The sequence below is a fragment of the Aricia agestis genome, chromosome 20 (genome assembly GCF_905147365.1).
Source record: "Aricia agestis chromosome 20, ilAriAges1.1, whole genome shotgun sequence".
NCBI lineage: Eukaryota > Metazoa > Arthropoda > Insecta > Lepidoptera > Lycaenidae > Aricia > Aricia agestis.
Genome location: NC_056425.1, coordinates 7,624,626 through 7,651,784, shown reverse-complemented (window position 1 = coordinate 7,651,784; position 27,159 = coordinate 7,624,626). Strand labels below are relative to the sequence as shown.

Here is a 27,159-nt window from a genome sequence, read left to right as displayed (position 1 = left end):
TCCAAATCGAGCAATTATAACCACCGTGTGGACCGCAAAACTGACAGCTCGAAGGCTCGCTTCGAGCCGGCTCGATGCAATTAAATATGTCAAATATGTCATTTCCTTCGATTGGGAGTAAAACTATCGAGCAAAACCGTATGTTACTCACATACGGTTTTGCTCGATAGTTTTACTCCGAATCGAAGGAAATGACATATTTGACATATTTAATTGCATCGAGCCGGCTCGAAGCGAGCCTTCGAGCTGTCAGTTTTGCGGTCCACACGGTGGTTACCCAACAAACATTTCAGTCGAGTAAGAAGAAATTACGCGATTCATAGTTGTCTAAACGTCGCAAAGAAGTCGTTTTATGCTGTTACCCGACATAGCGCCTCCAATAGTTATACGACGGCAATACTCTAATATACGTTTTAAATGATAAAATCCAAAAACTACGAGTGCTGCAGCTAATTCTTAATTTTTTTATCGTAATATACGAAAACTAAATATTACATTAATCCTACTACAAACACAAAAAATTAAAAGAACCAACACCTAGTTATTTAACGCGCATTTCCTCTAATTGTCTTGCGTCGTTCTAGCTTTTGTTGGCAAAATGTATGTATGTCTCTCAGTTTTAACACGCTCGAAGTCAAATGTTGATTTTGTGTTTTCAATATCTACGTGTGCAACGAAACATGTTTTGTCTAGACGAAACAAGCGAACAAGACCGTTTAAAGGATTACGTAGAATAATTTAACATAAAAATTCTAAACTTTCCGGCCGTTCAAACGGAGCTTATGTTGTTTTTAATCTACAAGCTGTTACCGAACGAAATCGATTCTATTCCGAATATTTTGTAAAATATTAATTATTTAATCAATTAAAGATAAGACAACTTTTATTGTTTAAATAAATTTTAGTACTCATAAAATATGGAAATGTCTCGGAAAAAAATGTTTATTGAAAAGCTACAGCGATTTTTTATTAGAAATTTCCAAGTCTCGTGAAAACGCACCATATCAAAACCAAGCAACATCACAACTCACAACAGCTAGAGCGGATTTTCATAATAAAACACTTTTTTGTGAACTATAATACTAGTTCTATCAAATTATGGAAGCTGGAAATCACTACAAGAAGTACAAAGTATGTCAAGTGTACAATTTTATCACAAGAGTGATTTATGCTCTACAATTTGCATAAACATCTTGCTGTTGAATGCACGTTGATGGTGCCAATGGTCTACTGAATCAACCTGTTCTTTTGTCGCGTCTGTATGTATTATTATGAGATACTACTGTTACTAGTTTATGTTGCTCGGAAATTCGACGTTTATCCGATTCTACGATTTTCTGAGCATTCGTGCAGTTATGTTATTTAGATGATTTAGAACAAGACTGCATTTAAAATTTAACAACGGAAAAAATTGTGGGTTAGGACACTAATGCCTAACAGCGACCAAATATTTTTTGTTTAATCTCATAGTATCTTCACTAAGTTTCCGTTACGACTTTGGAGGCAATAGTCGTCCATATTTTGATGTCTAAATTAACATCGTTTTTATCAAACCTAGCAGAAGCTTTTGTGATATTAATTGCTACGTAGTGTTCAATTTCAAATCCATCCAGACCAATCACTAATAATAGGTTTAAACTTTACCCACAGTATAACTAAATTAAAACCAATCAAGACAATCAAAACCTGCAATATTTGCACAAAGCAATTATGACTAACTGGATGTTGCTCGCGTCTTTGCTGCACTAAAATTGGTTTGCTCGGAAATCGCATATTTTCCAAGATATAAGGGTGAAGCCAAACGAGCGTAATTTGTGAGTTGTCGCAGAATTTCGGCTAGCAGAAATTCTGCTTCATTCAGTTTCATACAAAAGTCTTGTTTGATTCACACGAGCGTAATTTTGACTCATGATTTGTATGAAAAGATATTTCTGCGACTCACAACTCACAAATTACGCTCGTTTGGCTGCACTCTTATATTTTTTAACAGTACATTTTTCCGCAATAAACAATCCTAATTGTTCTTCCCCGGGACTTGTATCTCCATGCCAAATGTCGTGAGAATCGGTTTTGCGGTTGAAACGTGAAGAGGTAACAGACAGACGGATATTTGAACTTATAATATTAGTATGGATTGTCAGTAGTGATTGAACAACAGTATAAGAGGATTACGCCCCCGCGCGATGCGGAGTGTTATTCTATGTTCTGTTTAGTAATCAAAGACGGGATTATCTTCTGAGGAAAGCCTTTTGACACGTGCTGCGGTAATGTATAACCATGTATAACATTTTGTAACATTTTCATTTATATACTTATTTTTACTAGAGATCGCCCAATGGTCGAAATTCGTCCTTAGTTTCAACGACATTAGGACTACTTATTCTGTAAAAAAATATTGACTTTATCATATTTTTTTCAACTCTTTTCTCTGAGACTCAGCTGATCTCAGACTGGCCGTGTATGCATTGTCTAATAGTATCAGATTCAATAAAAAAACTTTAATCCATTTTCAATTTGTCACCTTGTTGTCAACAGACCTCAATCATAAATAAAAGAGTATAATTCGTATGTATATAGGCTTGTCATTAAAAATCTGTCATTTTTCCTAGTGTGTGTGTTGTAGTGGGTGTAATGTTTTATTTGTTAAAAATATGTATGATAAAAGCATAATTTCAAAGTAATATTAGCTCGATGCACTCTTCATCATATAAACTATAACTTTGCAAAATTTCATTCACCTACTTTTTTTTTCATTTTTAATTTTTCGTCAAAAGGGATACAAAGTTTTTGGCTCACGTATTAATATATAGATTTATTTCATTTATTTACGTATATGAAATGCTAAGTAACTCTCAGTGTTCATTTTAATCAAAGAAACTGATGATATTATGAACTATTTCGATTTTCGAATTAAAGATCTTAAAGTCACATCAAAATCAGTTTATCCGTCGAACTACGATTCACAAAGTTACAGTCAGAAAGCAGCACACACATAGGGCTCAAATATTATAACAAACGAAAGAAACATTGTAAATGAGACTATTTTTGACTTTCAGTAGGAAATACCATTTTAGGCTTAGACCATTAACCCAATTTTGATGAAATTTTATGTGAAGACGCTATCACATTTTTTCACAAATATCAGCGATTTTCAGGTACTATTTTAAAGAATTAGGAGTCACACTGCGAGGATACAAAATTTTCACATAAATACGTTTTAACCATCACAATAATCGCAAAAGATTAAAAAAAAATGGGGTTTGATTAGGTACCATTGTAGCTAAATACACTGAACTAAGAAAAGTAAATATACAAATAAATTGTTGCTTAATTAATCCCCTGTACGAATAGCTAAAAAGAAACATTGGGTATAACATACAGCCGTCTTAGCACTCACAACCACGTCAACATCTCACCGGGACTAGCAGCAATCCTAAACGGAAGTACATCAAAGACGAACATGAAAATGAGCAAATATTTAGCTCTCCCAACAACTACCTTCGCTGGCCAACCATGCAGAGTACTGAAATCAGACACCAAAACGATAATAGTATTCGAATGGGACGCGCAAACAGCCTTTGAACGGGCATGTTTGTCTTTGAAGGAGTTGGGAGCAATGGGGATAAGACACAGTACCACCCCACGCATAATCAGCGTAGACGCAATGTCACTGGGACAGGACAAAGGCAGGGCTGCAAATTACTATGGAATAGTAAAAGCCTCAGAACATCATGAGATAATCGTCTACGAGAACCGAGGGGATGACCTAAGCTTCCTCAAAAGGAATCGTGATGATCAGCCAGCAGCGTCCCAACCCAGTAATAAGGCGAACTCATCCTCCGCAAGTGAACGACTCCAAGCATCACGGGAGGACAAAAAAGAGGATGAGAAAGAGAGAGATAAAAATGAAATTAAGAAGTCTCTAAACTCAATGGCCAAATTAAAAGCGTTTGTGGGATCCATCAAAAAAGTACTTCATCGTGAAAGAATGATCGAGGATAAAAACACCCTTTCTCGGATCAAGGCTTCGTCACAAACAAATCGGCAGGCTTTAGCAATGGAGGCTTTTTTGAGGGAACCATCTACACAAACACCGGCAAATAAAAACAAAAGATATAGGGCCGATCTCGGGCAAGTGCTCCCGCCAAAACTCAGATTGGCCCAGAGCCCCGAAGATCATATAATAAATGCCTTCCTCGAGTTCCAGGCAATAATAAGAGCAAACAAGACCATAAAGCTCTTGACCTGCAATAAGATCATGCAGGCCTATCAGCGGAAAAATCAAAAGCTGTTAGAAGTGAGACTCGAGGATGCAAAAGCTGCCATATACGACAATGTCACCTCCACAATAATTGCTGGGGCGATGACAGGGCAGTATATGGCGGCATTAAGTGCCGACTGCGGATTCGTGGTTCTGGACGAGGATGAGACAAAACGCACGGGAACACTCAAATTTATTACAAAATCTGAGGATCCAATAGTGGTAATAGCGGAATGTACCAGAATAATGCTGGAAGACAGGATACTAGAAATGGCAGAAGTCCTATCTGGGGACCCCGAATCTAGCATGGACTGGGACATATTCGCCATAACCTATCAACTACTCGTGGGTCAATGGGGTTCCTGGATGTGGGAAGACAACTTGGATCATTAATAACTTCAATGAGGAAACAGACGTTATAATAACAACTACAATCGAAGCAGCCGAGGATCTAAAGCAAAGGCTATCGCTACGAACTGGCAACAAAGTTAAAGATAAAGTTCGTACCATGGCCTCTTTGCTGGTAAATGGGACAAAAGGAACCTACAAAAGGTTGATAGTTGACGAGGCCCTCATGAACCATTTCGGCTCAATCGTCATGGCGAATCAGTTAACAGGCGCCAACGATGTCATCCTCATTGGAGATATTAACCAACTTCCGTTTATAGAGCGTGAAAACCTCTTTAAACTTAATTACACTCGTCCAAACCTGGTAACCAACATCACCCAGGAGTTGTCTTGCACACACAGGAGCCCTATGGATGTGGCATACGCCTTAAACATGGTCTACAATAACATCTATTCATCGAAGGAAATTGTGCGGTCCCTAAAGCTAATGAAGTATACAGGAGCGAGAATACCTAAAACCGATCTAAATACCCTGTATCTTGTCCACACACAAGAGGAGAAAGCAGCCCTCACTAATACAGGCTATGGATCGGGAACGGACTCTCGCGTCCTCACAATCCATGAAGCTCAGTCATTAACGAGTCCTTCGGTGATCATCATACAGACCAAGTCCCGAAAGCTGGCAATCCATGACAGCGTTCCTCATGCAGTTGTAGCTATATCCCGGCACACTAACACCTGTGTCTATTACACTGACACTGATGGAGACGCTGTGGCAAGCTTCATAAAAAGAGCCACGGAGGTGTCAACCGAACACATAAAAGATTATAATATAAAAATGGCTATAAAAGACAGGAACGATAAAGTCCTAAGCCACATGGCGGGTAGATTCGACACAGAACGATATCTTTTTAACAACCTAGAAACTCCACCCAGCTTGAGTGACCCCTCTCCACCAAGCCAATGTCACAACATCTAAAGGCAAAGGGTGGAGCAGCATAAAATCTAAGGAAATCGGAAAATGTCGGATCTACTGGCCGCCACACCGACTGGGACCTCACCGTTCAAAACATTAATATTATTATTATGCAATTTATAAAACAATAAATGTATATATTTATTTATTATATGTATAACATATTATACTCTATTCTATTAAATATATATATACACATATATATTAAAAAAAAAAAAAGTGTCCATGGCGTGATGGACCACAATTAATTAAAATTCATAATATTATTTCAATTATCCTTGGTGCGAAAAATCTAAATAATAAAATAACAAAAAAAGGATATGGACGAACAGTCTATAGACGGCCCCAATTTTATAATAAAACAAAAAAAATAGCTAAAATAGCTAAATACTGTATATAAAAATAAATAACATTTCAATTTATAAGGCGCTGATATTGAATGTTATTTGAATGTCCTTAACGTCGATATTCGTATTGACCTGCTAATTTTTGTAATAATTTTTGTGATAGCGTCCTTAAAGTTTTTAACCTTTTGCATAGCTTTTGTCGCGGACTTGAGCGCGGCAACCGCATTAAGAAATTCCGTGACGAAAAGAACCTAAGACAAACACAACAGTCAATGCGGCGTTGCTAGGCTTAGGCACAGTGTTTGTGTGCGTAGACGTATGCGAATTATTATTATAATTGCATAAGTTGATAAAAATGCTATGCATAGCTTTACCGTGGCAGTCTCCGTATGTTACACATATTTTTTTCGTAACTACACTGCATTTGTGAAAAAAAACGTTTTATTAATCACCTCATACAAAGCATACATCAGAAATAATGGTAAGAAAAAAAAATCATGGGAAAAAATACGAGTTACACACAGAAATAGCTTAGGCCTTCTAAAACAGGTCTAAGCAGGAATAACTATAATTTACTACATTGAGTCCAGTACTATGTAGTAGATAAATATTAAATTAAAAGGGTTTATAACTGAGTGTGAATAAATACCAACAACCCATAGGGTGCTATAAAAAATATATTATGTGTAGTTAATTATTGTATCTTCAGTAAAGTTGATAAAAATAATATTTTATCAACTTTAATAATTAACTAATTATCACGTCTTTAGAGATAAATTGAGCTTAGAATCCTTGACAGTATGTCATGTTATTATGATGTTTCAAATTAATATAATATCAAAATTGGTAAGCAACAAACTCTATCAAAATGTCCTACTTGGTGCCTACCACCACGTCTTATAATATTATTATAGATAGTGTTTTCAATAGCACTTTTCTTCAAACAGCCGGGTCCTTAAATTTAATTTCGCTACACAAATACAGATCTTAAGCATTGTTTTGTTACTTCAAACCGTATAATATCAAAGTAATATTACGTGCATTTTATTCGCTACGTCTGCTAGACCACACCTTCAAATAATGGTACAGATTTTTATACATATTTCGATTTTTACATGTAGTTTTGCGCCACGATTCGCCGTCTGGACTCTAGATTATTATTTGCAGTTTATACCACTAAAGTCTAAACTCTAAAGTAAATCCAATGTTGACTCTTTAACTCTTTATGACTCTAGAACATTTCCACTGTAGCCAAAAATTTGCTATCATTGATTCAAATGAGCCAATTGGTTGTCCAGAATTCTTTACGGTAATTGTGACCGCATATAACATTTTCAATTCGGGAGGCCTCGCTTTTGAATTAAATAGAGCACTGAATCACCGCTAATAGTTCCTGGCAATCAGACAAAAGATGGTAGTGGTGCGAATCGTGGTTCGTGGCCCACATTGGGAGGCCATGAGCCGTGGCGACGCGCCTAAATCGCGACCATTTAATTGCAATAACATATGTTACAGTAATGTATCATCAATCATGTCGAAGCTACTAGAAGTCAAGTCTACTTTTTTGGCAAATAATGTTATATACACCCCACCTGCCATGATCGAAAATTTGTAAGACGGAGGTGGAGCAGACCGCTGATGTTGTACTAAAGTTAAAAGTGACTATGTTGTTTAACTGGAAGGCCTTACGATTTTACTTATACAGCCAGTAAACTTATCAAAAAACCATAGCAAAAGGGACACTTTGAACACATTAAAATCTTTATTCAAACGTTGTATTTCAGAAAGCTTGAAAAAATGAAGCATCCATTTTTAAAGAAGATTCGCAAAGCAAACATTTCAACCTTTTTCAACTTGTTTCAAGTTAAGGCAGCAACACACAGGAGTTCTGCTCACTCCGACCCGGTATATGGGTTAAGTGCTCGGCAGTGGAGCCGGGGCTTTTTGTGTCACTGACTCCGTTCATGAGGTGAAAATGACGTAATAGAGGAAAAATGTTTGTTTTTACTTTAGAATTATACGGAGTAGTTCATACTTCTAACATCCATAGTGCCTTTCCGTGTATGTAGGTACCATTGAGGAAATTGATTCCTAGGCAGTTGACGGACCTACATAAATTGGTCGCACTTTGTCAAACCTAGCGACAGATCGCGAATTACATTAAATTGCCATTTTCTGACCAATTGAATTAATTTAAATCAAATTCTTCGATGGTACATCTGTACGATAATTCGAATTGTAGAGAAAATATGTTCTATATATGCTAATTAATAAAGTATATTTTTAGTTTGTCCCTTGTATATTATGTGAGTAGAGTTTTCGTGTTTCTAGTAAAAGTAGTTGTAAGATTTTTTAACTTCACTTAAAACTAACTACTAATTAAAAGAAAATGTTTACTGTTGAGTGTTGAGTAAGGTTAAAAAATGTTAAAATAATTTATTTAAAATATAATCTTTTAAATTACGTGCATTACGTTAAAGATCAGCGCAGACGAGACATAAAAATAATATGAGATAAATACAATATTATATTATGCGAATTTTACACGCAACAAAATGCCATATTGTGTTTTTCGAAACACTTTTTAGTAATAAAATAATAGAAATAATATAATCTAGTGTATTTTGCTTTAAACATTGAATATAATATTATGGTGTGTCAAAACTAAGCGGTAATATAGTCTAAAGATGCATTATTTGCGTCCTATTCCAGCGGGCTGGTATGAAGATGGTTAGATGGACTGTATACTGCAACGGTTCTCAAACTTATTTGGTGGCGGAATTTAATTAAGAAGTGTCATTTGTGACCCACCTCCAAAACAAAATAATATTTGGTCTTTGAATATATTGCCTCCATGCTAGTTTCTGTTGTATCGCTTTATGAAAAAAAAAAAGGACTTGACTTTCAAAGGGGTGACAGACGTGCGAGTAATTATAGTAGGTACGCGGACTTATGGCTCGGCGATCTTAATCGCCTGTGTGTCAGCAAAGCGCCGCAAGCCGCGAGCCTGCATGGGGGCATGCTAATCCAGTGTGAGCGATTCTCGTGTGTCACCATAAAGTTAATATACCTAGCGGAATAGAGCAACAATCTCGAGCTGTCAAACGAAACCAAAATTGGTTTCATCTGTGTGTAAAAATATGTGTACGTATACACATATACAAGCATAATTGAACATGATTTCTATGAGATTAAATTGTCAACGTGCGGCAAGTGCCGACTGGACGTCAAAAAAGAGTGCTGCTGTCATGTATCACACGTCTCTTTTTACCACGCAGTGTTACTGATAGTGACGTCTCTCTTGCTCAGGCCTTTGTTTCTCTATTCCGCTAGGTATATTGACTTTATGTGTGTCACCGACGCGAGCCGAGTAAGTTCGCGAACTTAAAACCCGCGTACTCTAAGTTCGTACGCCTATCAACCCATCAGGTACTCGAGAATGGCTTGGCTGTGTATATTGATTGTATTATGTAATTTCTTAGCAATCGTTTGTGGCCGGTCTGCGCTAACCAAAACATAATTAAAATTTGACTAGTTCATCCAGTTACCGGTAGCCCGTCAAACCAATTAGTTATGCCACTTACTGCACGCCTTCTAATTATAATACGCAGGATGTTTACTGAGGGTCAATGGTTTAGTGGTTGAAGTGACCAGTAGTGGGTACGGTAAGTAAAAGAGTTTTAGAAGTAAGTAAGTAATATTATAATGTATTAACACAGCTAATTGATAAAAAAGCCTTACTGGAGTTTAAAAAAGTAAAAATAATGTGACAAATATAGCAACAAAATAGCGTTTGAAAAAATTACACCTTCATCGGATATTTTCTTTTTTAATGAAATAAGGGGGCAAACGAGCAAACGGGTCACCTGATGGAAGGCAACTTCCGTCGCCCATGGACACTCGCAGCATCAGAAGAGCTGCAGGTTCGTTGCCGGCCTTTAAAGAGGGAATAGGGTAGTAGGGGAGGCTAGGGAAGGGAAGGGAAGGGAAGGGAATAAGGGAGGATAATGAAGGGAATAGGGTAGGGGATGGGGCCTCCGGTAAACTCACTCACTCGGCGAAACACAGCGCAAGCGCTGTTTCACGCCGGTTCTCCGGTCGAGCCGGCCCATTCATGCCCAAGCATGACTCTCCCACGTATATCGGCTCAAAAAAAACCAAAATGGTTGACCCCAAACTAAAATCGAAACAATACAAGGAATTTAAGGTATCCATAGTTAATGGCGCATTTTCACTGGTCGATAGAACCCGCATGCGGGGTGCGGGAGATCATGCCACGACCAATAGACATGCGCCATTCGTTATCATAGACTCCCCGTATGCTGTATACCGTACGAGTTAACGACTAATGAAAATGAGCCCTTAGGCAATCAGAATAGGGCTTGTCAAAATAAGTAATGTCCTTTAGAATAAAACACAGAAGTTTACTTATTTAAATTACTCTACCTCGTGCATAAGTTTGAAAAATGCATAATAATTAACAATGGTAAGATATTATAATTAGTCATAGTGTCCACGCGATGGTCACTCCCTAGCATAATACATTATTTCATTATAAATACAAATATTTTAGTTAAATCATATTGTGTTCTAATTAGATTCAATTCATTATAATATAATTGTTTCTAACCGACCCGCGGCTTTGCCTACGTAAAAAAAATATCACAATCTTGTAACTACTATCCATAAAATTCTGTATTTTTGTTGATTCATGATATTCTACGTTATTTTGAATATGGAATACAAAATATGTGGACCGATTCTCAGACCGAAGCATACAAAAATTTCAAAAAAATTTCGCCAACTAAAATCGATACTTACATGTAAATAATTTTATTAAATAGATTTATAGACATAGTATAATAACTACCTGTTGTTCTAACCTTCTCCTATTAGCATACTGTTTTGCATAGTTTCCGATAGTGTAGGGTCATTCATCATTGTTTTTATTGGCGGCTTAAAATCCATGTACACGTGGGTGTCGGATGTCAACAGGCTGGTAGTTAAATCTCAATTACAGCTTTATGGCTGGTAGAAAGTTTTTTGGGAAGTCAGGTGGCTCTTTATTACTTATTATATTATTATAACAAGCTATTAAGTTATACGTGGGAGAGCCATGCTTCGGCACGAATGGGCCGGCTCGATCGGATAAATACCACGTTCTCACAGAAAACGGGCGTGAAACAGCGCTTGCGCTGTGTTTCGCCGAGTGAGTGAGTTTACCGGAGGCCCAATCCCCTAACCCCTACTCTATTCCCTTCCCTGCCCTCAACTATTCCCTTCCCTTCCCTACCCTCTCCTATTACCCTATTCCCTCTTAAAAGGCCGGCAACGCACTTGCAGCTCTTCTGATGCTGCGAGTGTCCATGGGCGACGGAAGTTGCTTTCCATCAGGTGACCCGTTTGCTCGTTTGCCCCCTTATTTCATTAAAAAAAAAAAAAAAAGAAGTTAAGCGCGTACGAGCGGCAAAGTCGGATAGTCGGAATGGAAAAAGTTGACTTTACGACTCTTGTTTGTACAACCACCACACAAACAAATTCGTCTTCAAAATATGAGCGTGCAATCATTATTGCATGCGAGTGTATTTACGCATATGCAGTGTGGCAAGGGAGGGAGGTATCAAATCGTATAAATATGTCGTGATAAAAAATATTTTCTTATTTTCCTTGGCTGTGATTTGGAAACCACCAGGAAGGCTTTCACGACTCATCTTGGCAACACATCATCTTTCACTTGACAAGACTGCTGCTTCATACACCTCTTTTGCATGTGACCGAAATGGAAACTAATAAGTATCTTAAATCTTTTTAACCGGGACTTAACGCGTCTTATTCTAGTAGTAATGTTACTCTTACTAGTTAGTTAGTTAGTCCACTTGACGTGGGAGAGCCATGCTTCGGCACGAATGGGCCGGCTCGACCGGAGAAATACCACGTCCTCACAGAAAACCGGCGTGAAACAGCGCTTGCGCTGTGTTTCGCCGAGTGAGTGAGTTTACCGGAGGCCCAATCCCCTACCCTATTCCCTTCCCTATCCTCCCTTATTCCGTTCCCTTTCCATCCCTACCTTCCCCTATTACCCTATTCCCTCTTAAAAGGCTGGCAACGCACCTGCAGCTCTTCTGTTGCTGCGAGTGTCCATGGGCGACGGAAGTTGCTTTCCATCAGGTGACCCGTTTGCTCGTTTGCCCCCTTATTTCATAAAAAAAAAACGAGTAAAAAGTTTTACTTATAATGCAACGCGAAAGTTTAAAGTGTTATAATAAGTACCTATAAGTCATTTCGACCCTAATTTGACATTGGTCCATTTGGGACGGTTATATGCAATAATGCAACATTTCTGCTAAACTTAATGACTCAAGCTATTCGTCAGTTACTCGACAGTTAACCTAGATGCAATCTTCAACACAAAATTATTCAATTATTGAGACGTTTATACAAAATGCGCGACCAGTTTGGAGTGTCGAGATTTTGAATAGCAAATAATGATAGATACAGCCTTGAGGTAATGTTGACAGGTCAATCACCGCAAGTAAAAAATCCAACGCATCTTATTCATGAATATATTTTTACCTCGGAGTATCTGTAGGTAGTCCTTATGGCGTTGGCATAAAGGTCCCGTTATGTTAGAGACAAAATTATTTTGAACAGTACCTCTATGTCATAGTCATTGATATATTAAGTTTTTTTTTTGTTTGCCCACAAAACTTAGATTTAGTTTAGGTAGTCTTTGTTTTATATTTTAGCATTATTTATAGCAATTATTACTTATTATTATAATTATCTTTATTAAAAACATTTTATTTCAAATGTCAAAATATCCTTTTCAAACTTTTATTAGTCTCATCATCATGACCAGCTAAGTCTACGTCATACCTTTCACAGCAGCTAACGGGAGGATAAAGGCGAAAATAAGATGTAAGCCAACCACACCATAAGATTAAAAAGACAAGAAGAGTCCAAAGAAATCCAAAAATCTGAGACATATAATAAATTATTTTACTGCTTTTTAGCTTAGAAGTCCGTCTGATCATCTGCTGACTTTTGGAATTAATGCCGCCGCCTGTAAGATGTAAGTGACACCTTGTTATAAAGTGTCATAATATAAATATCATAATAATTAAGTATGTAAAAAACATTACAATGTCATCCAAGTACGTCGAGATCCTTGTAAGAATGTTACAAAATATATTGAATTAATATTGCGAGTAATGGTGTTTTTTGCACATTTTATTACCAAAAAAATGTATAAATAGAGAAAATAATTCACGACGGTAGAGCTGATAAGGAAAGCTAGAGTTACATTTAACGCATGCACTGCTTTCGAACAGGAAAATTACATTGTTGACGATATTGGGTCAAAAAGACCCATTGACTTAACTCGCTTTTATATCCTTACCAATTTTACAATTGATTTAATCAGACAGCCCTTCCTTATGGCAAACATATGGTCAAGCCCATTGCTACTACCGTTAGTGATTTGCAGTAAATAACATTTGACGGAGAAATGATCGCCAGAGTTATTGTAAAGTGCTTACTGTTTGTCGGTCAGGAAATGTCTTGTCATAGGCCATTTTATTTACATTTAGTATTTATCGTGTTATATTCAATCGTATTGAATTTATGCGCTGCAAGGTGCAACGGTTTGTACGTAACTGTTTTTTAGGAAATTGTAGAAGTGTTTTTGTTTGTCCAGTTGAGTGGCTGAGATGAGAGAGCGTTCCTGACTCAAAAAATCAAACATTGTCCTTCTCTCTTCACACTCACGCCCGTCTTTCATATGCCAGGTGAAAAAGGACGGCGCGGAATCATCGCCAAGTTAGTTTTACTTAAATAAAAGATAAACTATAATGATTATGAAAAAACAGCAAACTTCGAAGATCCAAGCAAAAATGTGTCTAAAACAAGGATTTTTGTAAAAAAGAAACTATCGAGAATTTTTTCAGTAATCGTGTTTTCGTCTTGAACATTTAATCTTCATGCACTGAAGTTACTTGTGTCAAAAATCTGTTTTCTAGACCTTACAGATTTTTAGATCTAGGTTAAAGTATATAGTCAAGTTAGGGTCAGGTGCGCTCTTTCTACAAAATCTCATGCAATTTGGACAGCGTATAAAATAATGCCTATATTTTATACTCTGACGTTACGAGTGTTATGCAAAAGATAACCAATTAGGAAATAATAAAAAATCTAATTTTTATGCAGCAAAAGTAAATAAAAGTGACAGATTTAATATGGCGTAGGTTTGAACCATTATCATAAAGTTTACATTATGGTGAACCTGTTGTGAGTTTTTATTGAAATATTGACATATTTGTTGGCGTGAGGTCGTAAAGACCTCATCGGTGACAGATATCTGTATATTTGGACAGTCGGAAAAAAGACTACCTTATAAGGCTTTATTCAATTATGACAGGGCAACCATCCGTTTTCGATTAAAGTACTTAAAAACTAGGCCTTTACATCCATTGTGGATGATCTATACAGTATTTTTCAGAGCGAAGTAACCACTCCTCAAATACTGTAGTGCCTGGGACAAGATTTTTAAATGTCCGTATGGTTGCCCAAGCGCATACGGCATTCTCGCATCATAGTCAGCCTAGTCCAGAGGAAAGAACTAGTCAATACGTCTGGGCTGGGACCAACTACGTGCGGGTTTCCTCACGATGTTTTCCTTCACCGTACGAGCGTCCGTATTATGTACTTGAGATCAGAAAATGTCTCATTGGTACACGCCTCCACCCGGGTTCGAACCTGCACCCTCTAGGAGTGCGAACGGAAGGTCTACCCATTAGGCCACGGACGCTCACAACTTTGACGCTCACAGCAAAAAAAAGTACTTACAACGTACAAAAACGGACGTATGAAAACTTTTGTTAAATTCAGAGTATTGTAGTTTGCCTATGAAATGACATCCAGAGATGAAATATTCAGCTTGCAATAAATAGTAATAAGCTCGAAGAATCTCTTTGATGTTCACTGAATTTGCCTCTCAAAAAGACTTGATTCCTTTGTGACCTTTTGATTTAATAACGACTAGCGCAGGTACGCTTTTCTTTTACGTCACGTGTACTTACAAAATACAGATATACTACATGAGGCGTTCTGTGTTTTATTTTTTTTAATATTGCTATATCTATAATATAAAAATGAGTCGCTGAATGTGTTGCTAAGCGCAAAACTCGAGAACGGTTGGACCGATTTCGCTAATTCTTTTTTTTTAAATATTCCTTGAAGTACGAGGATGGTTCTTACGGAGAGAAAAAATCTACAAAAAAAATTAAATTTCCTGAAAAAGTCTTAAAAACTTTTTTTTTTTTAATAATACTTAAAAGTCAAAAATATAAAAATATATTTTCAATTATGTTAGTAACGCTAAAACTCGAAAACGGCTGAACGGGTTGGGCTAATTTTAGTCTTAAAATATTCGTAGAAGTCCAGGGAAGGTTTTAAAGTGACACGAAGTTCACCGGGACAGCTAGTTGTCCATACAAATGAAGGGGCTTAAAAGTTGAACATTTTATTGTATGACGAACAATCTCTAAATGGTAGAAAAAACGAGGGTATGTTTCAAAGTGTTACAGTGGTGGGTACGACATGCCCCTCCTACTTAGTGCCTAGTTGCCTACGTAGTAAGTACATTTAGGAAGGTAGTAACTCAGGGCTGTAGCTAAAGTCAGATTTGAGGTAGGGCAGCATTGGTTACAGGTAGGGCGGAAGTAAAAAAAATCATAATTGATTGATTTTCTTGGGTTTTTTGGTATTTTTAAGGTAGGGCATTATGATTTTAAGGTAGGGCGTTGCCCCACGATGCCCCCCCCCCCCCTAGCTACGGCCGTGTAGTATAACTCCGACTTCAGAAGTATTCAACCTTTGTCTTTTAATACCTAGTTACGTAGTTGATAATCACCGCCCATTAGGCCACCATATAAGTGGTGTCATTAAAACTCTTATCCTAATTTTCATGCCGAGACTTTTTTGTCGTAAGCGCAATTAAATGCGTTCACGAACTAATTATGTCCAGTTATAAAACTTGATTTTACGTCTTATTCTGTTATAGTTTTTTGCCTTTAATAATAATCAAAAAAACGAAAACCCGAAAAGCTCGAAAAACCCGGGTTCCATTTTTGAAACCCGGGTTTTTTCGTGATCCCAAAAACCCGGGTTTTCGAGCTAAAAATGATGATATATTGTAAGTGCGAAAATGAGTTCTTTATGCTTAAGCCACGGAGTGAATTTTAATAAAATTTGTTGTAAGATTGTTCAAGTCCAAAGACATTTTCTCAGGAAAATTCACGGTTCCAGAGCGATAAACAATTTTCTATATAACTTAATAAATGTAACAGCTAACTTCTGATATCAATATTTCCTTTTGCAATATTATATGAAATGCATCACACACAAAATGCAATAAAAATAATAATATATTCTGTATGCAAAGGAAAGTTGCAATAAAACCCAATGAAATCATATTCCAGTCGTAAATTTTCTCCCAATTACAATAAAGTAAAAGTGGACATATTGTATTCTATTGTAGACAGCTGGAAATAGAAGGGTTCCTAGAATCCATTATGTTTATTATTTACTCCCTAGATTGAAGTTGACTATAATTGTAGCGTAATATTTTTATATTTGATTTTTTTATCGTGTTTTAATTTGTGAATTTTCCTACTGAAATTTATATTGTCCGCATCTTCTTTGCGCCTTAGTTGGTTTGTCATACGTGAAACTTACGTTTTCATGGATAAAAACTATACTTTGTCCTTTCTCGGGACTCAAAATATATCCAGGCATAATTTCATCAAAATCGATTCTGCGGTTAAGGTTACAGACAGACCGAAACATTAACGCCTTTTCATTATTAGTATGGATATTCTGAGGAATACTTAAAAATTACTTGTTCTCTACTGCATGGCGTTTACCATAAACATGTATTCTAGCTGCGCGCGTCCCGCATAACACGTCCGCGTGCCGTTGCACGAAGTCATTAATCAAATACTTAGCCGTTAATAAATATAATTAATAACTTTATCACCTATTCAACCGGCGCGAGACGGACATATCAATAAATGATCAAAGTTCAAGAGTTTTCGATCATTTGTAAATAGTAATGATGCTTTGATTGTTCTCTTGTAAGAGTTGTGAGGTAAATATTAATTGAGAGAATATGTGAGAGCTGTCATACAAAATACTTGAAATTATTCTTAATAATTATTTTACATTATGAAACAACAAAAATAATCACAAAATTGGGTAAAAGTTCGATTTCACACCTTAAGTAGGTACCAAATTCGTCATTAATTCCGCCAAAGTACACTTGGTGTTAACGATTTACCTTATTTTATAATTCTGTCTGTCTGTCTGTTACCTCTATGCCTACCACCGGTTCGGGAGGTAGCCCGAAGTTAATTTTTCAAACAAAACACGTGTAGTTTATTGTCAATGGAATGTGTATCACAGACGGGGTATGAACATTGACACAGGCGACATCGGTAATTGGGAATCGAACCGCCATCAATTGTCATCAACGCATGTGGTCCTTTGACAACGATCATTGACATTGCTTCAATGACTCAGGAAAATTATTCTACAAATGATTTTTTTCGTACTAGATGAGAAATAGTTAAATAAAGTTTTTTTGGTAAAAAAAAAAACCTCGCGGTAATTGCTTACTTAGATTTCGCCATGCTGTGCAAAGTTCGCGTACGTATGCAGAATTTGCACATCCTGCAAAATCCCGAAACCCTAAAGAATTCTTGCACGCCGCAAGCCCTGCAGAAAACCCGTGCCCCCGCGGGATCCGCATACTCACGGATGGGCGGGTGGAATCAGAATTCCCTACAGACTCCACAAAGCCCGCAAAACCTGCGCATCCCATGAAGTCCGTGCTTAAACATTAGTTTCATGTCAATATGTCAATATTCTAGCCTAAAATCCTCATATCTCAAAGAAATGAAAATTAATTAAAAATTACAAAGTAATTATTTTAATTAAGTCATTAAACAACAACATGACATTTTGGACGGACATTTAACGTTAATCAAACCGACATTAACGGACTAATTAACTAGTTAGACTACCAGTGACAAGTGTTGAAAGCGTCTATCAATTTTAATTCAATCAATCAGTTTTTTGTGAATACAACCGAACTTGATTTAAAATAAATTGGATACGTCTTAATAATATGATACTGTTTTTTGTATGTAAAACTTATACTATTAAACTAATAAGATTCTTATTGATATCCATACTAATATTATAAATGCGAAAGTGTGTCTGTCTGTTACCTCTTCACACCCAAAGCGCTGAACCGATTTTCCTGGGTATGGAGATTTTTTTTTTTATGAAATAAGGGGGCAAACGAGCAAACGGGTCACCTGATGGTAAGCAACTTCCGTCGCCCATGGACACTCGCAGCATCAGAAGAGCTGCAGGTGCGTTGCCGGCCTTCTAAGAGGTAATAGGGGAGGGTAGGGAAGGGAATAGGGGAGGGTACGGAAGGGAATAGGGGTGGGTACGGAAGGGAATAGGGGAGGGTACGGAAGGAAATAGGGGAGGGTAGGGAAAGGAAAAGGGTAGGGGATTGGGCCTCCGGTAAACTCACTTACTCGGCGAAACGCTGTTTCACGCCGGCTTTCTGTGAGGACGTATCTCTCCGGTCGAGCCGGCCCATTCGTGCCGAAGCATGGCTCTCGCACGTCAAAACTTTGAGTCCCTGGAATAGGATACTTTTTATCCCGGAAAATTGCACGGTTCCCACGGGATAAACGAATTTTGGCGCAACGGACTTGCTGGCGTCATCTATTTTGGCATAGAAATATAGGTAGAGTTGTCGTTAATTAGAGTTAAGCTTAGGTCAAACCTACGAGACCAGGCGACTGCGAAGCGGAGCGTCACGTTTTCAAATGTGTGTTTTGTATACAAAACACACATTTGACATCTTGACGCAGTAGCCTAGTTGCGTAGGTTTGGCCTAAGCTTTATTATTTTATTTTATAAATGCTAGCTCTATATTTTCACCTAAAACAAGTAGTATTCAAAAGTTCCAGCAGTAATGAGAACGAAATAACAGAACAGACATAATAAGACAAGATTTCACTTCCTTTTCTACGACTCGGTGGCGGTCCACTCTATCCTGCCTTAAAAATTTTTGAGGTCACGCAATTTTAACATATTTTTACCCATACCTATAAAAGTGCACAACGCCGCGGTTAAAAAAGTTTTTACTACAAAAACACCGCCAAAACAAGATCACTTTAGTCTTTCAAACCATCTTTTGTATTCCAAAAACGGTCGATATCTTGTATCATAAATTGTGACCAGTAGCTGTCCGGGCGACAGCACATAAACCAGTCATTTTGACACCTCCCCGTAGAATTTCTCCCGGGAACTGCATTATAAACGTTCAGATTCTAAAATATTCTGATTCCGTATTGTCGTATATATGAAAATTCAATGACACGAGAGAATGCTGTTCGAAACGCCGTTATGCTTAGCTTTAAGAGGGCGACTAACCCCAAAAATCAAACATCGTCCTTCTCTCTTCACACTCACGCCCGTCTTTTATATGCCAGGTGAAAAAGAACGACGCGGATTCATCGCCAAATTAGTTTTTTCTCAATAACTCGATAAATATACAACATTTTAAAAATCCGCTAGGTCGATCTCTCAATGATAGAATTTTATACAATGTGTTAAAATATTAATTTAGTTCAATGCACGGTTATGGCAATAAATGAAAAAATCGTGAAAATTAGATGCATCTTTGTGTTTTTTTTCTATCGAGAAAATTTTAAGATATCGTGTTTTTGCTCAGATCGAATTCTCGGAAATATAATGTAGTATCTAATTTTAGAAAATGAAACAATTCGGGACTTATTTTCAAGTATAAAAATAAATTATAAAATTTAGGGTTAGTCGCCCCCTTAAGTTGTTTTATTATGACGATAAAAGTATTTCTTATAGGTCTACCAGAATTAATTATATCGTCCAATTTTTGCCATCTGTGGCAAAAAGTGAGAAAATAAATTGACTCTAGCAATACCGAGGTAATTGGAATAAAACATTTTGAACCTTTTTTATTCCTTTACCAGCTTATTATGTGTGTGAAAAGTGCAAATATAAAAATTTATTGGATCAAGGATATTTTTTGAAAATCTGCCGTCAAAGGCATCAGATTCTGGTAGACCATACCTGCGAACATAAATTATATCAATATTACTATTAGACGTCTATTTTCAGATATCGTTTGATAAAAACTGATAAGTGTCAAACAGTGGGTCCCGACAGTTGCAAATCCCTGAAAATTTGTTTATACTTTTTTATTTTGCCTTAGATTATAAGATATAGATTAGCTATAGATTTAAGATAAGAATGCTATAGATGGAGCCTTAAGATTAACACTGAAATACCAGCACAAGATAATTCTCCGCACAAACTTAACTGAAACTAATATAAATTAATCCTAAAACGTTAAGTGATGCATTAATTTTAGGAGCGCTTAGCCTAACTTAGTCCAAGCGACAGCACAATAGTACAAGCGCCAAACGTAAAACACGACGACAATGTTAGTTGTAGTGTAAATTGTCTACCAGATAAATATAGGCCAGTGAAAGGTACAGAAACGATTTTTAAACGAAAACGATTTCTAAAAAGGTCAGCTACATTTTAAAATGCAAATGACAAAGGAATAGGGAAACCGCACCACTGAACTTTTGGATAACGTCTTTGTGACTAGAATAAAACAAATTGACTGAAGGGGGTGTTTAGGAGACGAGTAATAAGACCGAGAGTTGCAATAAAAAAGTAGTCACTTTATTAAAATAAAACATTGGGTTAAGTATATACTTCCTAGTTCCTTTCCTTGTTCCTAGTTAATACACTACTACGTATGACAAAAAAAAGTAATTAAGGATCTATTTCTTTGTTGTCCTTTAATGTGTCTTTTTATAATCTTTCCCATTTTATATTTGTATAGATAGTACATACGAATAAACTAGGCTCTATAAACAAGGCTGTTAAAATGTGTAGCCGAAATCTTGATTAACGCAGCTATCTTGTATTACGATACAAGGATTACTGGATACAAGTATACCTGGATGACAGTGTCAGTTACTACTGACAGTGTCATCCAGGTATTATTTTAAATTATGTAGCCAAAATGAAAACGCTTTTGTTATATCATAAAGCATACCATCCACACCCCAATTAAAATGTCATTCAGTGTCATAATTATTGCCTTGTAGGTCTGTATTTACGGGGATTAATAATCGGCCAAGTGCGAGTCGGACTCGCGCACGAAGGGTTCCGTACCTTTATAGAGCAAAAAACTAAAAAGGCCAAAAAATATGTTTTTTGTTCCCGTTTTTACCCTTTGGGTACGGAACCCTAAAAACTATTTGCAACCTTTTTACTGATCTCAATTATACAATTCGCATCGCGCATCTCGCAATTTATTTATTCCCGACTTTTTTTATTCTTATAAAAAAAGTTGCGAATAAATAAAAATAATCTTCAAAAGTAATAAATGATAAGAATAGATTGTTTTATGAATGAGCAGTAAAAATGTTTTAATTGGAGTCAACATAACTACAGTTATCATATTATTAACTATCAATCAGCGTTTACGACTGAAACGATAAATAGGCTATATTTATCCTCTTTTACAGCCTATCTCCGTATCATCATAAACATCAATAACTTTACTGGAAGTTATGGTGTTTTGTTAACACTTACAAATCAGTGATTGTAAAAGGCAAAAGCCAATGTCGGAAAATTCTACCATAATGCTTTCGTTGTAAATGAAATATTAAAGGTTCGTTTTTTTGCTATTACAATAATGCTTTGCATGACAAATTTGGAAAAAAAAAATTTTTGTTATCGTAGAGAGCTGAGAGCGTAGCGTAGGGTCGGGACTCGCGAATGATTACTTAGTAATCTGCAGTGCTTGAGCGCATATTAATTTAGTTAAACGTGGGAGAGCCATGCTTCGGCACGAATGGACCGGCTCGACCGGATAAATACCATGTTCTCACAGAAAACCGGCGTGAAACAGCGCTTGTGCTGTGTTTCGCCGAGTGAGTGAGTTTACCGGAGGCCCAATCCCCTAACCCCTACCCTATTCCCTTCCCTACCCTCAACTATTCCCTTCCCTTCCCTACCCTCCTCTATTAACCTATTCCCTCCTAAAAGGCCGGCAACGCACTTGCAGCTCTTCTGATGCTGCGAGTGTCCATGGGCGACGGAAGTTGCTTTCCATCAGGTGACCCGTTTGCTCGTTTGCCCCCTTATTTCATAAAAAAAAAAGTCTGAATTTGACTACAATTTCGGCAAACCGAAAAATAATATTGTTAACATATTATTGAGTAGTAGATGATTATGTCTAAACTATCTCATAACATCATACCAAAACCTAAATAAAATCTAAATAATTAAATTAAAAACTTATACTTACATGAACATGCAGACCAGTAGATGTGTTCGTAACTCCATAGTTCCAATAAATACACTACAGATTAACACAGTAACATCACTTTCCGCCTCTCATGTCACACCCACGTTTGTCATCTTGTCACTCAGCTCATTTCAGGGGATCTGGAGCAAAGAAAAATTGGAGTTTAGCATTTTGTTACTTAGATAATTTCAGGAGGATCTGTAAAAAGAGGAATTGGAGTTTAGATATGCTAAACTTCAATTCCTCTTTTTAAAGATCCTGTTACTAAGATAATTTCAGGGCCCCAGGGGATCTGTAGCAAAGAAAAATTGGAGTTTATCATTTTGTCACTTAGATTACTTTGAATCTGTAGCAAAAAAGAAGACTATATCTGCAAGGACTGTAGTAACTAGAAATTATATTTGGCCATTTTATCACTTAACGCCAAAACTCGTTTATCGCGTGGGAACCGTACATTTTTCCGGGACAAAAAGTATCCTATGTCCTTTCCCGGGACTCAAAGTATCTCCATGCCAAATTTCACTAAAATCGATTCAGCGGTTTGGGCGTGAAGAGGTAACAGACAGACAGACACACTTTCGCATTTATAATATTAGTATGGATTTTTAGGGAATGTCAACCAAAAAGAAAGCATTTAGATTTTAAAATCGTGTGACTTGTAGGTGGCTATTAACTAAAATAATAGATTTTTCCGTAGTAATAAAATAATTACGATTATCTTCAAACATATTTTGGGCCGCTCACTTCATAATGTCAGATAGGAAGGGCATACTTTATTTTTGTTAGTAGGTCAAGTACTATGCTATTTGTAAGGCATTTTAAGGGTTTCGTACGTTAAAAAAGAAAAGCGAACACTTATAATAATAGATCATAAATAATAACCATAATATATCATGAAGTTCAAGAGATATTATAATATTATTAAGTTTAAGTCTAGAGTTTATCGAGATTTTTTGTGTCGAAATTAATTTGTCGCTTGATAACTTTACATTTTGGATTAAAAACAATCCTATAGTTACCATTTTCTAAAACTCAACGAGTCTTTACATTTTCATTAAAATCATGCTCAATGGATGTAGCAGACATAACCTACAAACTGCATAGGTAGATTTTGATGATGTATAAGGAATACATCACACGTTTACTTTTGTATTGATATTACATAACTATTTTCTGTATTGTTCGTAAGGCCATTACCATAATATTATTTGCTTCTGTGCCATAACTGTGGATTCGCTGCTAATTCCTTAGACAAAAAATATATTCGCCTTATTTGATGTCGAAAATTGCTTTGGATTGTACAGAAGCTATTAACATTTAATTGTTACCATTTGTTACTTAATTATTTTAATAATAACTGTTATTATTGAGATTTCAAATTGTAGTCTTTAAAGAATGTTAGTATTCCTGTTTCCAAACCGCTGGACCGATTTTGCTGTAATTCGACACGCAGATACTTTGAGTCCCGGGAAAGGACATAGGATACTTTGCATCTCGAAATATGTACGGTTCCTGCGCGATAAACGAATTTTGGCGCAACAAAGTTGCAAGCGTCATCTAGATACAAGTTATTAAAGTAAGAAAGGGTTATTGAAATAGATTACTCTGCGCCTGATCGACTGCCGACAACTTCATCACCCGAAAATAACACGCTATCCGTGTCAATGACATAAACAAAATTACACTCACTTTGATCAGATGTTAAGTAAGAGAGTGTTTATGGTTAAAAGTTGAACTCTATATTTATTTTTTTGGAACGCTTGTATTGCAAATGAAAAATTGAACCGTTCGAGTTCGTAGTTACGGTTCACCATATTATTTCTTTAGTTTTATAATTTTTTTGCCTTGTACCCCTATCTGACTTACAGAATTCACCACTAGAAAACAAGAAAACATCATACATACTTTAAAAGGAATGATTAATAATACACTTAAAAAGGTAAGAAAATAAGAGTTGCCAATTTTATTCACTACTAGATGTTCCGGTGAATTTCGTATTACTTTTTATTTTATTTTCGTATATTGGGGTCTCCAAACAGTCTTACATGAATATTAGTAAAGTATGCAATTATAATATTTACTAAATGTAGCACCAACAGCGGTGACCACAGATGAATAATTTAGTATAGGAAAAAAAAGAGATTAAGGAGGTAGAGAGTAAATTATATATATAATTAATATAAGGGTATATTTGTGTGTCAATTGTGTGTTAAGTGTGTTTGTTAATAATAGTTAAAATAGTAGTAAAATTTAATTTAGTAAAATAATAATAATTAAAATAAATAATAAAAATACGTGGGAGAGCCATGCTTCGGCACGAATGGGCCGGCTCGACCGGATAAATACCACGTTCTCACAGAAAACCGGCGTGAAACAGCGCTTGCGCTGTGTTTCGCCGAGTGAGTGAGTTTACCGGAGGCCCAATCCCCTAACCCCTACCCTATTCCCTTCCCTACCCTCAACTATTCCCTTCCCTTTCCTTCCCTTGCCTACCCTCCCCTATTACCCTATTCCCTCTTAAAAGGCCGGCAACGCACTTGCAGCTCTTCTGATGCTGCGAGTGTCCATGGGCGACGGAAGTTGCTTTCCATCAGGTGACCCGTTTGCTCGTTTGCCCCCTTATTTCATAAAAAAAAAAATTAGTATATAATTGTAAGTGTAATGTTTGTAAATTATTTATTGAAGAGGAATGCAAGGTTTTAATTATTTATAATATGTACTTTTCTTCTAATACAAACATTCCCTGCGTAGCTAGCACGGGGTTTCCCAGTCGATTCTTCGGAAGAAAGTAATGGCAGTTTCTTTCCCATGTCTACATATCTTATTCCCGAGCATGGCACCACCCATCGACTTGAGTTTCAGTGGACAAAGACAAGAAACTCTTTCCATAGCAACCATCAAAGCAACGGCAATTTTTTTTTTTGACATTTAGGCTGCGTTCCAGATGACGTTAATTTTGACCAAAACGCTCAAAACGTCCCCTTCTGCCGTTCCCTTTGGCGACCGGGGTCGTTTTGATAGCGGCTATGACGTCACTCATGACGTCATCATTTTCGCTCAAAACGACCCTTGACGAAGATGGGTCAAAGTGGGCGTTCTAGTTTTTTTTTAATTTTAACGTAACTATATCGCGAAAGCCATGTTTGGAAAGTTTTCAGGAGAGAGTAGAGACAAAAAAACCTTTATATTATTTCATTACAAATAATATTTTAATTAAATAAATTAAATAACATCTCATCTCTCCTATACCTGTTAACTTACTCGTACTTGACTAAGCATTAAGCGGTATTGTTACCTAACGTTTATATGTATATTGTGACAATAGTCAATATTCAAAATATGTGGTTTTGTTATTAAAATATGATTCAATGTGAAAACTCAAATATAATAAAAGTTTAACTATATTAAAATATGATTACATAAGTAAAAAAATGTAATACTAAAAACGAAACAAATATAATATTATGTACCTACTTATTTTATTAAAATAAATGTAACTATAAACAATAAAATTACTTTTATTTACGACTTGAAGAAAAGGATCGTAATATCCAAGTTCGGTTCAATGTACCTATGTATAAAAAAATATATAGTTCTTTTTTTAAACTTCTCAAAACGCTCAAAACGATCCATAATCCGTTCCACTTGGGTTTGTATCACTGACGCTCACAAGCTAGTGGAACGGGAAAAACTACGGTCTTGAGCGTGAGCGTTTCTAACGTCATCTGGAACGCGGGGTTAGTGTCTTGGTTCTTTTTTTTTTAATTATGGCACCTCGGCTATAAAACCATGGCCAGTGTCGAGTAAATGGCGGCAAATTCAAAAAATCGACGTGCAGCAACCCTGTCTATAGCCGGAATTATAGTTTTGATCTACGAAATACGAAAAATAAAAACTAAGTAACTTTATTATTCGTAGTTTGTAGATCAAAACTATAATTCCGGCTATAGACAGGGTTGCTATACATCGATTTTTTTTTAATTTGCTGCCATTTACTCGACACTAGCCATGGTTTTATAGCCAAGTGCCATCAGGCGCGGTCCGAAGGGGGGGGTCACAGGGGACATGACCACCCCCAAAATCTAAGGTAAAATTGAAAAATCTCAAAATCTTGCTAAATAATAAAAGGAAATATCTAGCTATCCCCTAGCCACCACTTCGTCCGACCTTAGACAGCTGCTGTGAACCCAGAAACGTCCGAGGGCGCAGATAAAAAACCCCCCCAAAATTTCAGGTTGCGACCGCGCCTGAGTGCCATAATAAAAATAAAAAAAGAATCAAGAAACTAAATGTCATAAGATAAGCGGTTCGTCATGCTTGACTTATAGATTTTCAAAAGCGGAAGATATCGAGATACGAAAGAAACTTTTTCTCCAGTGTTTTTCCGGTAAAACTGTCAAAATTTAGTTTCTTTCGTTTGTCTACGTGCTTGTGCTAGCTATGCTGGACTTTCGGGAATATCTCACGGCTAAAATTAGACAAATCAGTTCAACCGTTCCCGAGTTTTAGCGAGACTAACAAAATTTAAAACTATTTGTTATTTACATACTCAAAATATAGATTCGCAAAAATAAAGATAAACTATTTCACAGCAAGGCACGTAAAATAACCTTGATTTCGACGAAACAAATTGCCAAAATTCGATTAAAACTCGCTCATAGATTAGTCCCTTCATCTCAATATGGCGGCTACATGAAGGAACACGTGGATATAAAAATAACATGGCCACGATCCATCAATACTGACGTAAAACAAATAACTCACTCCATAACCG

At 36.6% G+C, this 27,159-nt stretch overlaps 1 protein-coding gene across 2 annotated transcripts in view; it reads right to left on the bottom strand.

Moving 5' to 3' along the window:
* Positions 1–27,159, bottom strand: part of LOC121737131 (thrombospondin type-1 domain-containing protein 4-like) — a 152,392-nt gene that overhangs the window by 103,643 nt on the left and 21,590 nt on the right. For both annotated transcript variants that reach the window (XM_042128694.1, XM_042128693.1), the window contains exon 2: positions 22,386–22,525. In XM_042128694.1, the coding sequence (XP_041984628.1) occupies positions 22,386–22,423 (38 nt within the window). In that variant the 5' untranslated portion in view covers positions 22,424–22,525. The remainder of the gene's footprint in view (positions 1–22,385; positions 22,526–27,159) is intronic.